The sequence below is a fragment of the Panthera onca genome (assembly GCF_046562875.1).
Source record: "Panthera onca isolate mPanOnc1 chromosome E1 unlocalized genomic scaffold, mPanOnc1 haplotype 2 h2.Chr16_ul_14, whole genome shotgun sequence".
NCBI classification, from domain to species: Eukaryota; Metazoa; Chordata; class Mammalia; order Carnivora; family Felidae; genus Panthera; species Panthera onca.
Window position 1 is genome coordinate 245185 of NW_027675813.1, and position 16232 is coordinate 261416.

At 37.8% G+C, this 16232-nt stretch overlaps 1 protein-coding gene across 1 annotated transcript; it reads right to left on the reverse strand.

Moving 5' to 3' along the window:
- Positions 1 to 3728: 3728 nt before the first annotated feature.
- LOC145715135 (uncharacterized) lies at positions 3729 to 15396 on the reverse strand. The gene is made up of 6 exons (XM_081794751.1): positions 15354 to 15396; positions 13203 to 13343; positions 9164 to 9235; positions 8135 to 8278; positions 7596 to 7667; positions 3729 to 4278 (listed from the first exon to the last, which is right to left on the reverse strand). Exons 1-6 carry the CDS (start codon positions 15394 to 15396, stop codon positions 3992 to 3994), a joined length of 759 nt encoding a protein of 252 aa, XP_081650877.1. The 3' UTR covers positions 3729 to 3991.
- Positions 15397 to 16232: the final 836 nt, after the last annotated feature.

Below are 16232 nucleotides of genomic sequence, written 5' to 3' on the forward strand. Positions count from 1 at the left end.
CACAAATGGTGAGATCATGGTCTGAGCTGAAGTCTGATGCTGAGCCTCCCAGGCACCCCTCCTGTTAAATTTTTTTTTTTTTTTCAACGTTTATTTATTTTTGGGACAGAGAGAGACAAAGCATGAACGGGGGAAGGGGCAGAGAGAGAGGGAGACACAGAATCGGAAACAGGCTCCAGGCTCCGAGCCATCAGCCCAGAGCCCAACGCGGGGCTCGAACTCACGGACCGCGAGATCGTGACCTGGCTGAAGTCGGACGCTTAACCAACTGCGCCACCCAGGCGCCCCCCTCCTGTTAAATTTTTTAAAGCAATATGTACATATTGTATATTCAGAAATATGCAAGTACTTATATTTTTCCCGTTAGCTGGAAGAACCTGCAAAATAAATGAGATACTGTGATGTAGGTCAAAGTAAGAAGTGGAAACCCAAACAAAAACATATGTTTCTCATTTGATCTTTCTACCTACCTCACATTGTATTATGGCTGTAAATATTTAACCTGTTCTCCCCACAGAATACTTTTAATTTGCTTACAGTTTAAGTATTCATTTTTCATCAGTAACCAAATGCTCAAAATGTATCCTCTCCTCATAATTCTCATGGAAATTTCTCCAAAATAATATCACTTTTCTCAAACAGTTATAAAGCAAAATTGTCTCAATGATGCTAAACATGGCATGTTATTGAAATGTAAAAGGCTTCCACATCTAACTGAATGAATTAAGAAAAGCTTCAAGGAGGTTACATTTTTACTGACTTGGCGGCATATTTGAAGGTTGACAGAAAGACTCATACGGAAAATGTATATAAGTGAGTATGATGCGTTCTGGAAACTATAAGTAGTTTTTTAATTTTGGATTTAGTTTAAATTATTCTATTTGTGTCTAGTAAGTGTCTTGAAACCTTACAAAAATGTGTCAGAAAGTTTGTGGGCAAAGGTTAATCTTAACAGGTCCAGTAACGGGAACTAGATTTAAAAAGGCCTTGTGCATTTTGTGAAGGAATTTAGATTTATCTATTCTCATTTCAATCTCTTCCCTCCATCATGCCCTTCATCAAACACAATATATCCTAAGCTGAATTCATCTTTGCACTAAAGCCTCCTCCTATATTCCCCAGCTTATTAAAATGCATCACTTGGGTGCCTGGATGACTCGGTTAAGTGACCGACTCTTGATCTTGGCTCAGGTCATGATCTAGTGGTTCGTAAGTTTGAGCCCCACATCAGCTCTGCGCTGAGAGGATGGAGCCTGCTTGGGATTCTCTCTTTCCTTCTCTTTCTGCCCCTAGCCAGCTCACACTCTTTCTCTCAAAAATAAATCAATACACTTAAAAAAAAAAAAAAAAAAAAAAGACATCACCATGAAATGTCTCCCAAACCAGAAGTCTGTTAATCATTCTCAATTCCTCTCTCTTTTCCTTCCCTAACTTAACCAAACAATGAAGAATTTCTGCCTCCTAGAACTCATATCTGTTCCCTTCTTCCCATCCCTGGAGCCAATGCCTTACATCAACACTCATTACTTTTAACCCGAATTCTTGCATGCCTTCTAAAATGTGTCCTTGCTTCCAATCTTGCCCCCCTCTGCTCTTTCTTAACACTGCTATCATAATGCCCATTACAAAGTGCAAAATTAGTCATGTCACTTTTCAAATTTGACTTCTTCAATGACTCCCTAGAGTCTTCAAGATAAAATTCAAACTCTGTTGCTCAGAGAACAACAAAGATAAAAACAAAGCCCTTCTGGATCTGCTCTTGACTATATGGCCACTTCATTTCTTTCTTTTCCCACTCCTTCCACCACTATGCACCATCAAGTTGATAGTCAAACATCAACCTGAACTGTAAAGCTTGTTAAACACACACACACACACACACGCACGCACGCACGCACGCACGCACACATACACCTTGGCCATGATTCAGATATTCTGGGTTTTTAACAAATTCCTAGGTAGTTCTGATGTAAATCAGTCTGAGATCCAATGCTGTAAGTCCTACTGGACTACTTAGAGTTCCTTGGCTTCTCCATGAGCTTTGTTCTTCTGTACTTTGTACATACTGAACATTCCTTCCTAACTCCTTTCAGCCCCTTTCCCTGCACCTGCAATTCTTGGCTAGTTCCTACTCATATTTCAAAACTCAACTCCAACAGCATCTCCTCCAAACAGCCTCTCTGACTACCTTATCCAACCCTGTGTGGGTTAGGTACCTATTGTATACGTTCCCATAACACTCTGTTTACCTCTGCCGTGGTATTTAACAATTGGAATTCGCGTTGTTTGTCATCTTGACAGACTGTAAGCTCTTTTATCTTTATATACTTAGTGTCTAGCAAGCAACAGTGCTTAATAAACTTTCATTGAATGAATGAAATAGCTCACCTCTGAACTCTCATACAACTCACTATCATCACTTGTGGAGGAAAAAACTCAGTCCTCCTCCTGTGTTTCTTCTTTACTCTCACTCTACGGCCACGCTTACAGCACTCTGACACTAGATATGTGGGGGGTTTTCTCCCACCAAGCAATTCTCTGCAACACCAACTGAGTGTCATACAATTTAACGCAATTCTGACACTATCTACCTGGAGATGGCATCAGGTCTCACAGGTTAAGGGTTCAGTCCCATGAGACTGCTCCCCCTCCACTGCAGATGCCAATCACAAGTAGTAGGTCCCCAGGTTACCTACAACTTCTGTCCAACTTGGCTACAAATTGGAGGTTCCCATGACTTTCTCTCCCTTGGACTCAATTATTTCCTAAAATAGTTCACAGAACTCAGGGAAATACTTAACATTCATCAGTTTATTAAAGGATATGATAAAATATACAAATGAACAGCCAGATGAAGAGATACATAGGGTCTGGGAGGTCTGGGAGCATCCCAAGCACGGCAGCTCTGTCCCTGTGGAGTTGGGTCAGTTATCTTTCTGGTATGTAGATGTGTTCACCAACGTGGAAACTCCCCAAACCCCATACTATTAGGATTTTATGGAGACCTCCTCACATAGGCATAATCAATGATTCACTCCATTTCCAGACCCTCTCCGTTTTCTGAAGAATGCGGGTGGGGGATAGAGCTGAAAATTCCAAAGTTCCAATCATGGCTTATCCTTATGGTGACAAGTCCCCACCTAGAAACCAGAAGCCTTCCCAGAATCACCTATTAGAACAACAGATGCCCCTAGAGTTCTCATCACTTAGGGATTTGCCAGTGTTTTAGGAGCTCCGTGCCAGGAATGGGGTTGAAGGGCAAATATATATTTCTTATTATAAATCACAACACATCACATCACTATGTCCCTGGCTATTACTCAAGTACTGCCATATACCATTGTAAATTCACTAAACTTTTATCTCTTATATTGTTATATACCCTTTTGTTGTTTACAGCTTGCCTCACCAACTAGACTGAAAGCTTCCTATGAATATTTTATATTTACTCGATTATCTGACACATTACATGACCCCTTACATATCAAAGACACTCAGGATCAGGTCTGTCCCATAGTCATACAGGCCAGGCACTGCCTAACGCTGAAGGGTGCTGTTTACAAGCACCCATAAGTTGTGCTGTACAGCGGCTCCAGTCAATATGATTAATGAAACAATGCTTAAACCCATTTAATAATGGAATAAAGAAACTACTTTTAGGAACTGAATTTAAATGAATAAAAGAACCACATAATAATTGGCAAAATTTGAAAATTATACATTGTTTTCTCTGAAACCTCTTAGGATTCAATCAGTCTCCTCCCACAAATGTCTCCTGCAGAGGGGAGAAAGTCCTCCCTCAGTCTCTTCCTGGCTCAGAGCAGTTTCCCTTCAGCACAGCTTTCACAGAGAATGACCTTGCCTTCCCTGAAGATGCTAAAAACATACACACAGATACACTCTGATGGAATCAACACAGGATACTTCATGGGTCATAAAAAATCTTATTAATCTTATTCAAAGATTTTTCTGTCAAGATAAATCTATGATCTCAGTAGACACGCTCTCTTAGAGTACTTTTTCCATTAGGATAATAAAGAAAAAAATTATTGGGGAGTGATGAATGGAGGATAGGGAAGGGGAATGGAAAATTTGCTATCACTTTATTTGGAAAGTCAACGTAGTTATATATACCATCAACATCAAGCGTTTTCACTAACATCTGGTGTTCTTCAGGCTTTACAGAAACACTGAGGTCATCAAAAGCATCTTTCAAGTCACCAATCTGAATTCTGTTGCAGTTCATCAAGTTGACAGTTTGGAGGGCAGTACATAAACCTGAAAACACAGGGGGATTCTATAGGTCATATATTTCAATTAATATTATCATTATGATTCCAAAATTAATAAGCCAAACATCCCTTTATTCCAAGCATATTTCCCTGAGATGTTCAGTTATTTTTGTCTCAAACTAAAAAAACTAAGATGACTCAGTTTTGTTTTTGTTTTTTAACTTAACTGCCTTACCAATGAGTTACACAAATCATCATACACTCAAGGTATCAGCTTCTCAAAAGTTAAAATAGGCCATTGCATCTTTTAGGGAAATGTTTCATTGTATATGCATGAGACAGAATTTGGGGCTTACTTCTGTCTATATGAAATAGCCCAAATTTCAGAGTATAAAAATATTAGTCCTGAATTTTCTTCTGCTTATTTTGCTACTGCTTTCATTTTTTGCATATTCTTCATAACTTTCACTCTATTATTAGAAGTCCGCCAAGGAGTGTGGGAGTATTAAGGTGCCCCATTCCCAGCTCTTATCTAAAACCTCTAGGGATTTTCCCTTCTAAATGGGGTCCTTAGGATTAGAGCCAAGCCTCTGTCTGCCTTTTCAATGACTCCCACAAATCATGGTACACTCAAGGTCACTGTTTGGATTATAATCTCTAGTTTATCTAAGAGAATATTTAAAAGGAGGCAAAGTACTGGTACTCAAAAGAATTGCAGGAAAGAGTTGTACTATTTAGTAAGACATTATTAGATAAGACATTTTCCAACAAATCCTAATTCATGAGTGCCTTATTTCTCCAATAAATCCCAGCAGGTTTTTTTTGTAGACATTACAAACTGATTCTAAAATCCACATGGCAGTGTAAAAGTCCTAGAATAGTCAAAACAACTTTTTTTTTTACATTTTTTTAATGTTTATTTTTGAGAGAGAGAGAGCGCGAGAGAGCGAGCGAGCAAGCAGGGGAGGGGCAGGGAGAGAGGGAGACACAGAATCCGAAGCAGGCTCCAGGCTCTGAGCTGTCAGCACAGAGCCTGACATGGGGCTCAAACCCACGAACCATGAGATCATGACCTGAGCTGAAGTCGGACGTTCAACTGACTGAACCACCCAGGTGCCCCAGTCAAAACAACTTTTTAAAAGTAGAACAAAGTTAGAGGGCCAATACTACCTGAATGGTTTCAATGTTTATTGCAAAGCAACAGGAGTCAGACAATGTGGTTTGTGTAAAAACTGACAAAGATTAATAGAACAGAAGAGAGAATCCAGGAAATAAATATATATGTATATTTATATGATTTGTTACAAAACTACAAAGGAATTTCCGTATAGAAAGTATAGAGAAAATACAATCTTTTCAACAGTGGTGCTGGAACAAATGAAGGTCCATATGCAAAAACAAAACAAAACAAAAAGGAACTCTGATCCATACTTTATTCCACATATAAAGATTAACTCAAAATAGATCACAGAGCTAAAATACAAAACCAGAGGTGCCAGGGTGGCTCAGTAAGTTAAGCATCCGACTTCAGCTCAGGTCATGATCTCCCCGTGAGTTTGAGCCCGCCTCAGGCTCTGTGCTGATAGCTCAGAGCCTGGAGTCTTGCTTTGGATTCTGTCGCCCTCTCTCTCTGCCCCTCCCCCACTTGTGCTTTTTCTCTCTCTCTCTCTCTCTCTCTCTCTCTCTCTCTCTCAAAAATAAATAAAAATATTAAAAAAATATTTTTTAATGCAAAACCAAAACCCATAATACTTTTAGAAGAAAATATAATAAAACATTTGTAACCTTGGGTGAGGCAAAGATTTCATACATGTGACACCAAAAGCACAATATATAAAAGAAAAAAAAAACTAATTAACTGGACTTCATCAAAATTAAAACTAATGCTCTTGACACTTAAGAAAATGAAGACACTCAGAGAAAAATGTGCTCAGTAGAAGACTCGGAGAAAATATTTGCTAAGTATATATCTCATAAAGGACATGTATCCAGAATACAAACAGAAATACAAAAAAACCCATCCAACTTTATTTTTTTTTATTTTTTTTTAACGTTTATTTATTTTTGAGACAGAGAGAGACAGAGCATGAACAGGGAAGGGTCAGAGAGAGAGAGGGAGACACAGAATCCGAAACAGGCTCCAGGTTCTGAGCTGTCAGCACAGAGCCTGACGCAGGGCTTGAACTCACGAACCGTGAGATCATGACCTGAGCCGAGTCGGACGCTTAACCGACTGAGCCACCCAAGCGCCCCAAAACCCATCCAACTTTTTAATTTTTTTTTAACGTTTATTTATTTTTGAGACAGAGAGAGACAGAGCATGAACGGGGGAGGGGCAGAGAGAGAGGGAGACACAGAACTGGAAGCAGGCTCCAGGCTCCGAGCCATCAGCCCAGAGCCCAACGCAGGGCTCGAACTCACGGACCGTGAGATCATGACCTGAGCTGAAGTCAGACGCTTAATTGACTGAGCCACCCAGGCGCCCCCCCATCCAACATTAAAAAAGATCTGTACAGACACTTTATAAAGATACACAGATGACAAATAAGCACATGAGAAGATGCTCAACATCATTAATCAGTGAGGAAACACAAATTAAAACCACAATGAGATACTACTACACACTTATTAGAATGATTAAAATTAAAAAGACTGACTCCACCAAGCACTCCCAAGGATATGGAGGAATTGGACCTCTTCATACACTGCTGGTGGAAATGTAAAATGGTGTGGCCACTCTGGAAACCAGTTGGCAGTTTCTTAAAAAGTGAAACATACACCTACCATGTGAACCAGCCAATCTTTGGTAACTACTCAAGAGAAAGGAAAGCATATATTCATATGATGAATATTGTTGTACACAACTGTTCATAACAGCTTTATTTATAAGAGCCCCAAACTGGAAATAGCCTAACGAGCCGCACCAGGTAAGTAGATAAACTTCAGTGTATCAGCAAAATGGAGTGCTATGCCAGTAATAAATGACAATGAACTGCTGATACATCCTACGTGGATGAATCTCAAAATAATTATGCTGAATGAAAGCATCTAGCAAAAAAGAATATACCCATTTTATAAAAGTCTGGTAAATGCCAATGGATCTATACTGGCAAAAAGCAGATCAGTCGTTGCCTACGGATGAGGAAGAGGATGGGAAAAAGGCAGGAGAGATTACAAAGGAGCATGAGGCAGTTTTGCAGGTCAGGGATGTGTTCATTACCTTGATTGTGATGACAGATTTATAGGTGTGTGCATATGTCAAACTGTGTACTTTTAATTATAAAAATATACAGCTTTTGAATATCATTTATAGCTCACAATACTGTTTAATAATAACAAAAGGCAATGGGAAATATGACCCACCTTCAAATTCAGGAGCTGGCTTATTTGTGTTCAAAGCCTCCAAACTTTGTTTGAGACTTACTTCACTATTTTCTAAAAAGTAAAGTATAAGGATTATAAAATGGCAAGGTGTCAATATTAATAATCATCATTAAAATAACCATGACAGGGAATGGTGTGTGTGTGTGGGGGGGGGGGGTGGGGGGGGGAGGGGACAAATTTTGTTAATGTCTGAAAATTAGCCAGATAAAAACTAATCAATTTAAAATAATTTTACCACGAATCTATTCCCTTAAAACAAGAAAAAATTCTAACGGTATTATTTGTCTTAATTAAATATTGATGTATACATTTTACAAATGTGATGCCAGACAGAGGGTGACTCTTAAAAATATTTCCAAGAGTAAAAAAATATTAATTTTAATTTGTTCTCAGTATGCCTACATTCTCATTATGTTTCTAAGACCTAGTTTATCTAAAACATACATATATAAAACATATCCCAAGCACACAGTAAAACTAGGACTTCAACAGAGATTGTTCTTTTAAAAAGGACTCACCATCAATAGATGCTTGACCCAGAATTTCCTGGAACGTCTTGTTGCTTAATAGAATTCTAGCCTTCCGGAGTTGGGACCTCAGCTCATTTATAGGCATCTTATCATTTCTGATCTTATCAAGAGTTGTAATCTCTTTAAATAAATCTGTAAACATGTCAAGAATAGAGAAGTGATGAGGAAGTTGAGGCAAAGCCCTTTTTTAGACTTAACACCCTAACCTGCACAGAGTAGATGCATTACAAAAGGAATTCTGAGTTAGAGGGCTTTCAAAACATGTCAGTGGGCTCTGTTTTCAGAAGTCACTTAAACAATAAGCAAAATTTAACATACCCCTAGCCAGCTAAAAGTTGAGTTTCTGCAACATTTTGTAGAAGTTTGCTTTTATTTATTAACTATTTCTCCTCAAAGGTTTTTCTACTACATGCTCCAGTCTTTCATAGACTGTAAAGCATTTCAAGAACAGCTTGATAATAAATAGCTTAGAATGAAGTCAAATATCAAAAATAGAACCCAGCTAGTTGGCAAAAGGAAAACTGAAAAATATAAATCTGTTATACTCTGAAAAACAGTCACACCCTCTCCTAGGCATTAGAAAGCCTCTCTTTCTTGCTAGCCTACCTACTAGTATTACATGCAGTAAATCCTTTTTTTTTTTTTTTTTTGTACTTTTTTTTAACGTTTCACTATAGGTGAGAAAAAGAAGCATATGGAAATTATCGGAGGTGAGAGAAAATTGTATTAGATTCACCAGGGGAGAAAATGTGTACCTTATACTGGAGCATATACTGAGACAAACTATTTTGCTTTAAGAAAGCATATTCTAGGAATGTAATTCTAAATAATTCATTACAGTCAAAGCACAGATTAAATATGATAAGGAATAAGAAAGCAGATTATAACATCTTGATACAGCAAAGAAAACTTAAGGAATTAAAAATACAGGGGAAAACAAACTATATTTTAGAAAAAGAATACCATTGAATGATCTTAGAAATTTACTTTTAATTTTCATTCTTTTACTATACTTACTATTGAATGGTGTTGATGGTTTAGGTGAATTAATGAAAACATCAATTACATCTTTTAAGATCTTTTTACTTTCTGCAAAGTTAAGAAATAAAATGGAATTTAAATAGATTTTAAGCTCATTAAAGCAGGGATCTGGTATTGTTTCAATTTCATTCAGCTTTCAAACTTCTGTGACCATAATGCATGGTAAGAAATACACTTAGATTATGAGCATGTGCGTGTGCACACACACACACACACACACGTACACACACACAAAAAGGGAATGCAAGGAAACACAATCTGGGAATTGCAAGGTACAGTTAGGATTCAGACCTCCCCATCCCCTGCCCCGAGGCAGGTCATAAGACACTCATGTGAGAGATGCCCTTGCTATACCCAGAGGGAGGGTGCATCCTTATCTCTGAAGACTGAGGGTTGGAGGGACACCAAGAGGAATCTGAACGAACAGACCTTACTAAGTTTCCCCTGGTTTACCACGCTCAGCTCATCTCATTTTGTCCTATCACAGTTTTCTACCACTTTCCACACTTCATCAAAGCTAACACCAAAACATTCAGCTTTAACAACTCCTTATGAATATTCCCCTTTCATGTAAAATTTATATTAACTTTGAATGCTTTTCTCTTGTTGATCTGTCTCTTGTTACAGAGCTCCAGCTGGGAACCTAGAAGGGCAGAAGGAAAAGATTGTTTTCCCACTCCTACAGAAGCCTGCTTCAGGGGTCATAGGCTGGTAGCCCACAGACTGAATATAGCTGAGAGTCAGTCATGTCCATTGTCCTAGGGAGTGGTGGGGTTTTCTTTCCATTTGAATTTAACTATCTTCATCTAGGACACATGCTCTCAAGTTACCTTACAGTCCACACCCCTTCCTTTTGTCTTACAGCCAACTCATTTTATTAATTTTGCATTACGTGCCTGGCTACCGCAGGCATTTGAGTTAGCGGACTCTGCAGAGCCTGATTCAAAAGTTACCCTTCTCTATTGAAGTCTATTGTAATTTATCTAAATGGCAAATATTGGAGCTATGGCACTATACCTTTTGAAGTGGCAGGATAATTTGACCCATCTTTCCTATTCGAAGCAGTTAGCTTGGCCTTAAATATTTCCTCACTCCTGAGATTTTTGTAGACTGAGAGTTTTGGTAGGGACTATGTTTGCAAAAACCTAGAATCATTGAAGAAAATATGCCAAATGCCTAAATAGAGAGGAAGAGTTTGTCTGGAGACAGAGACAGAAGGAAAGAGAGGGACAGGGAGGGGTTGAGAGACTAGAGGTTTGATGGGAAAGAGTGAGAATTACCCTGTGGGAGCTTCCCTTCACACAGATGCAGGATTACCACAGGCTCCAACAACAAAGCATCAGTAGAAACACAATGCAAGGAAGTTTTAAAAGCTCTTCCTCTGTCTCCCACATTATGGTGTGACTTTGGAATGGGAGAGGGTGCCAGTAATCAACCACCCTGCCCCCAGGGTCTGATTTAATTTAATTGAAAGAAAAAAATGATTTCAATTTCTGGTATTTAGTAGCCAGATATCTGGATCAGCCCTCCTACTAAAAACAACTAAAAATTCTAAATAAAATTATTGCTATAAAAAAAAAAATCTTGGGGCGCCTGGGTGGCTCAGTCGGTTAAGCGTCCGACTCCAGCTCAGGTCATGATCTCACAGTCCGTGAGTTCGAGCCCCGCGTCGGGCTCTGTGCCGACAGCTTGGAGTCTGGAGCCTGTTTCAGATTCTGTGTCTCCCTCTCTCTTTCTGACCCTCCCCGACTCATGCTCTGTCTCTCTCTGTCTCAAAAATAAATGTTAAAAAAAAAAATTTAAAAAAAATCTTGAATTCATCAATGTGTTGCCAAGAAAGTAAGAAATTCCCAGACCAAACAACTGATGAAAGGCTGTAATCCAGAAACACGGCGACTGTTTTTACCCAAAGAGTGTTTGCCAAAGACAAAACAAAACAAAATTGGATGAATTTTAGTTTGTAGTTTCAAAGGCTCAGACAAAGCCTAAGTTCCTCCCAAAGTGGAGGGGAACGTGGGGTGGTTATCCTCAATTTACAAAAATGTTTCTCTAGATTTCAAGACCCAGAAAAAAATATCAAGAATAAGAAAACGTTCCTCCTTTATAGATAATTTGACTTTTCTCTCTAGCTACCTTTAAGATTTTTCTTTCTCTTTGGTATGTCACAGTTTCATCATGATAACCCTATGTATGGATTTCCTTTCATCCTATGTGGGATTCACTGGAATTCTTGTATTGGTAGGTTTAGGTCTTTCTCATTCTGGAAAATTCTCAGCTATAGTTCTCCAAATATTTTCTCTGCAACCACTCTGTCTCTTCTCTCCTGTGTGGCTATATATCACATCTTTTCATTCTTTCTTTTTCTAGCTTTACTGAGATATAACTGACATGTAACATTATATTAGTTGTAACTAATATATAACGTAATCAGATACACATATATATTTCAAACTGATTGCCACAATAAGTAGACCTCTTCATTCTGCCTTCCTTTTAGCTTCTTCTTCTTCTTTTTTTTAATGTTTATTTATTTGGGGGAGAGAGAGAGAGTAGGAGATGTGCAGAGAGGGAGACAGAGGATCTGAAGAGGGCTCCATGTTTACAGCAGTGAGCCCAATGCAGGGCTCTAACTCACAAACCACAAGATCATGACCTGAGCAGAAATCTGATACTCAATCAACTGAGCCACCCCAGCGCCACTAACCTCTTTCCTATATTCCAACTCTGTCTTTCTATGCTGCATTCTGTATAATTTCTTCAAACTCCTTTGCACTTCATATTTCTCTCTTCACCTATGTTTAATCTGCTAATATTGTTGTCTGCTAATTAATTTTAATTATTATTTTTTTAATTTCTTTAAGTCCTGTTTCTTTCTTTTCAAATTTTAGTTTCCCTTACATGTTTTCAAATTTATCTTTTTTTAGAAGAGTACAGAAAGAGTGAAATTAAAAGAATAGAAAATACATATATATCCAAAAATATACTGTATTGCATATTCGCAGGTTGCTCAGAGAGTAAATCTTAAAATTTCTCAACATAAGAAAAAAACCCCTTTTTAACTATGCATGGTGACGTGTTAACTAGATCTATCGTTGTGATCATTTCATTCTATATGTGAAATATATATACAAAATGTCACAAAATCAATGGTAGAGAAGAAAATGATACAGATGAAAACATAAATTGAGGAAACAATAAACACGATAGAGAGGATCAGAAAGCCAGGAATTAGTTAAGAGTTATTAAAATTGACAAACCGCTAGCATAAATGACCTAAAAAGAAAAAAGATGGGGCGCCTGGGTGGCTCAGTAGTCAAGCGTCTGACTTCGGCTCAGGTCATAATCTCGTGGTCCATGAGTTTGAGCCCCGTGTCAGGCTCTGTGCTGACACCTTAGAGCCTGGAGCCTGCTTCAGACTCTGTGTTCCCTCTCTCTGACCCTCCTCCACTCTCTCTCCCTCAAAAATAAATAAAAACATTTTTAAAAATCTTTAAAAAAGAAGTATCTGATTTTATTTATTTTTTAAAATGTTTGAAACATCTTTTTAAACATTTTTAATGGTTATTTATTTATGTTTGGAGGAAGAGAGAGAGGGAGAGAACAGGGGAAGGGCAGAGAGCAGAGAGAGAGAGAATCCCAGGCAGGCTCCGTCCGTCAGTGCAGAGCACTGTGAGATCGTGATCTCAAACCGTGAGATCATGACCTGAGCCAAAATCATGAGTTGGACGCTTAACTGACTGAGCTACCCAGGCACCCCAAGAAGTATCTGATTTTAAAACCTGGATAAAAACAGTACTTGTTTCTACTAGTCTTCTCCAAATAAAGAAGAGTATCCACACACTTTCCAAAAGGGTTACAACAATTCTCAGTAACCAGTTTATAAACATAGCAGTCCCATAACAATCTTCCTAAACCTATGGTATTAGTATTCTTAAAAAAAAAAAAAAAAAAAAATGAGCCAGCATGAACACGTATAGTCTAAACAGGAAAACTGAGAGGTAACTCAAGAACTCACCATCTGTTTCAGAGTTCAGTAACACCTCAGGTTTTTCTTCATTTAAAGGTTTCTCCAGGCCCTCCAACGCAGATAAAAGGTCTGTAACTTCAACTTTCCTATCAAAGACACTATTAACAACGTTACATGCATCTTCTATTCCTAAACAGAGACATGACAAAATACAAAGATATCTAGTTGGTCAGTCTATCCAGAGAAGCACATAACAACTTGATTTGGGTGAGATGTATTCATTTTCTAGAATACCCAGTCTTGAGAGATTTTGCCTCTCTGAAATATTCTCCAAACTGAAAGCTCTACAACATTTATAGGTTTACAATGCTTATATCAGAAAACAAGACACACTGAAATAGTTTACCTTACTAGTTCAACACAGGAAGGTAAACAAAACAACAAAATACCAAAATTATCTCTAAGAAAATAGTGCCATGATGGGGAAACAAAAGGGGGCACTTGGGTGGCTCAGTCAGTTAAGTGTCTGACTTTGGCTCAGGTCTTGATCTCACGGTTTGTGAGCTCGAGCCCCACATCAGGCTCTGTGCTGTCAGCGCAGAGCCAGCTTCAGATCTTCTGGCACTCTCTCTCTCTGCCCCTTCCCTACTCATGCTCGCTCACTCTCTCTCTCTCAAAAATAAATAAACAAACATTTAAAAAAAGGCAGCCCTTTCTGTCTTTATCTAAACATTTGGAAAGAATGACAGTGTTGTTGATGACATGCCAATAATTTGTTGCTTTACTAACTCAAGTGTTATTCATTTATATCTTTTAATCTCCCTTGTATCCAAGTTACAACTGTCTTCTTTATTATGTCCTCCCTATTTTTTCCCCTTCATCATACTTCCTAAAGAGTTCTTTATTAGTCTTTTGAAAGAACCAACTTTTGGTTATATGGATAAGTGCGTGTGTGTGTGTGTGTGTGTGTGTGTGTGTGTGTGTGTTCTATTTCACTAACTTCAACTTTCCACTTTGTTAGCTCCTGACTAGCACTTTTCAGGGGGATTGTACTGCTCTTTTGTTGTTTATGCTGCTGGTTAGCTCTGTAAACTGAACGTTTAAGATAAATTGTTCTGGAGGCGCCTGGGTGTCTCAGTCGGTTAAGCGTCCCACTCTTCATTTTGGCCCAGGTCATGATCATGTCAGCTGCGCTGACAGCAAGGAGCCTGCTTGGGATTCTGTCCTTCTCTCTCTCTGCTCTTCCCCCCCGTCATATGCACTCTCTCTCCGAAAATAAATAAACTTAAAAAAAGATAAATTATTTTTGATATTTCTTGTTTTCTAATAAAAGCATTTAATGCTATAAAATATCCTGTAAGATTGTTTTGGTCACACTCTACACGATTTGATACATAGTGCTTTCACTGTCATCATTTCTAAAATCTTTCAGGTTTCTTTTATTCTTCCACCAAGGAATTACTTACAAGGCAATTTGTTTTTCATCTTAAAAGCAACACTTTTCCTTTCTGTCACAAATAATTTTAATGTCACAACATCATGGTCAGACTATGTGGTCTGAATGACTTCTGATTTTCAGAATTCACTGAAATTTTTATTTGTGGCTTAAATACATCATCTATTTTTGTGGATATTCCATAAGTATTTGAAAAGAATGTGTATGTTTTTAGCATACAGAGTACTCTAATCTGTTTCTGAAGTCAACTTTGTTAATATTGTCACTTCAATCTCAATCTCTTTCTCAATTTCTTTCAATCCGTCTATTTCAATCTTATCTATTTAGAATTCAGTGTTTACCTGGAAATAGATATAAATATGGTTGTGTTTTATGGGCATTAGTAGAAATCCAACTTATATAAAGCATTCTTTGTTATACACGTATTCCATTTTTTCCTTTCTTCATGGAACCGTATTATTACTGAGGTCTCTCTCTGGTGCAAATGTAAATCTAGTTTACTGTTATGACGTGTATGTATGGACCATATTTTATTCAACCATTTCCCAAATCATGGACTCATAGATTGTTTTCATTTCTTCCCTCCCATAATGTTGCAGGGAGCATCCCTGTACATGTCTCTACAAGAAACTTCTCTGGGCTATTTATCTGACAATAGAATTATTGGATCATAAGAAATATGCATACTGAATTTGACAAGTACTGCTAGATTGCAATCTGGAATGCTGTACCATTTTACCTACTCACTAGCAATTTGTGAGTATTGCCAACTCTCTTCATACACATATTTAGCTATGTGGGTTTCTCCTCCTGTATACTAAGTCTTATATCCTTACTTATTTTTCCAATTGATTTCTTTCTTTCTACTGTTGATTTGCAGAATTCCCTTATATTTGAGATATTAATTTTTTGTTAGTTATCTTGTAATTATCTTCTTCCAGTCTGTTACATGTTTTAGAGTCCTTCATTTACCAGAAATCCTTAATTTTGATGTGATCAAATCCTTTTTTACCCCATGGTTGTGCTTTTGGGGAGTAACATCTTTAAGAAGGCATCCATAACCACAAGGCACAATAGTTTTTCTTGCATTTTCTTCCAACAGCTTTATAGTTTAATCTTTGAGATCCATTTTAACATTCATTTGATTCTTTGAAGGTTATTTTTGTATATGGTATGACATAGGGATTCTACTTCATTTTCTCTGCATTGTAAGGCAATTTTCTCAAATCAGAAGCTAAATAATACATCTTTTCCCCCACTAACTGATGATGTCATTTCTATCACATTCCGAGTTCCCATTAATAGAAGTCTCTACTGGGTTCCATATTGTGATGCACTGGTCTATTTTCACAGGTCTATATTAAAACAGCATTATGCTATGTACTAACATGTGACAAAGCAAGATCTTTATCTTTTTTTTTCCCAAAAGGGTCTTAGCTATTCATAGATCTATAATCTTCTATAATGAATATAGCATTAATTTGTCAAGGTTCCCACCAAACTTATCCTGAGATAGTGAGTGGAACTGCATTCCAAGTACAGATTATTTAGAGAGAATCCACTTATTTCAATACTTCTTTTAAAACCCCAGTTTTAGGACTACAGTTCTCAATCTCAATGTC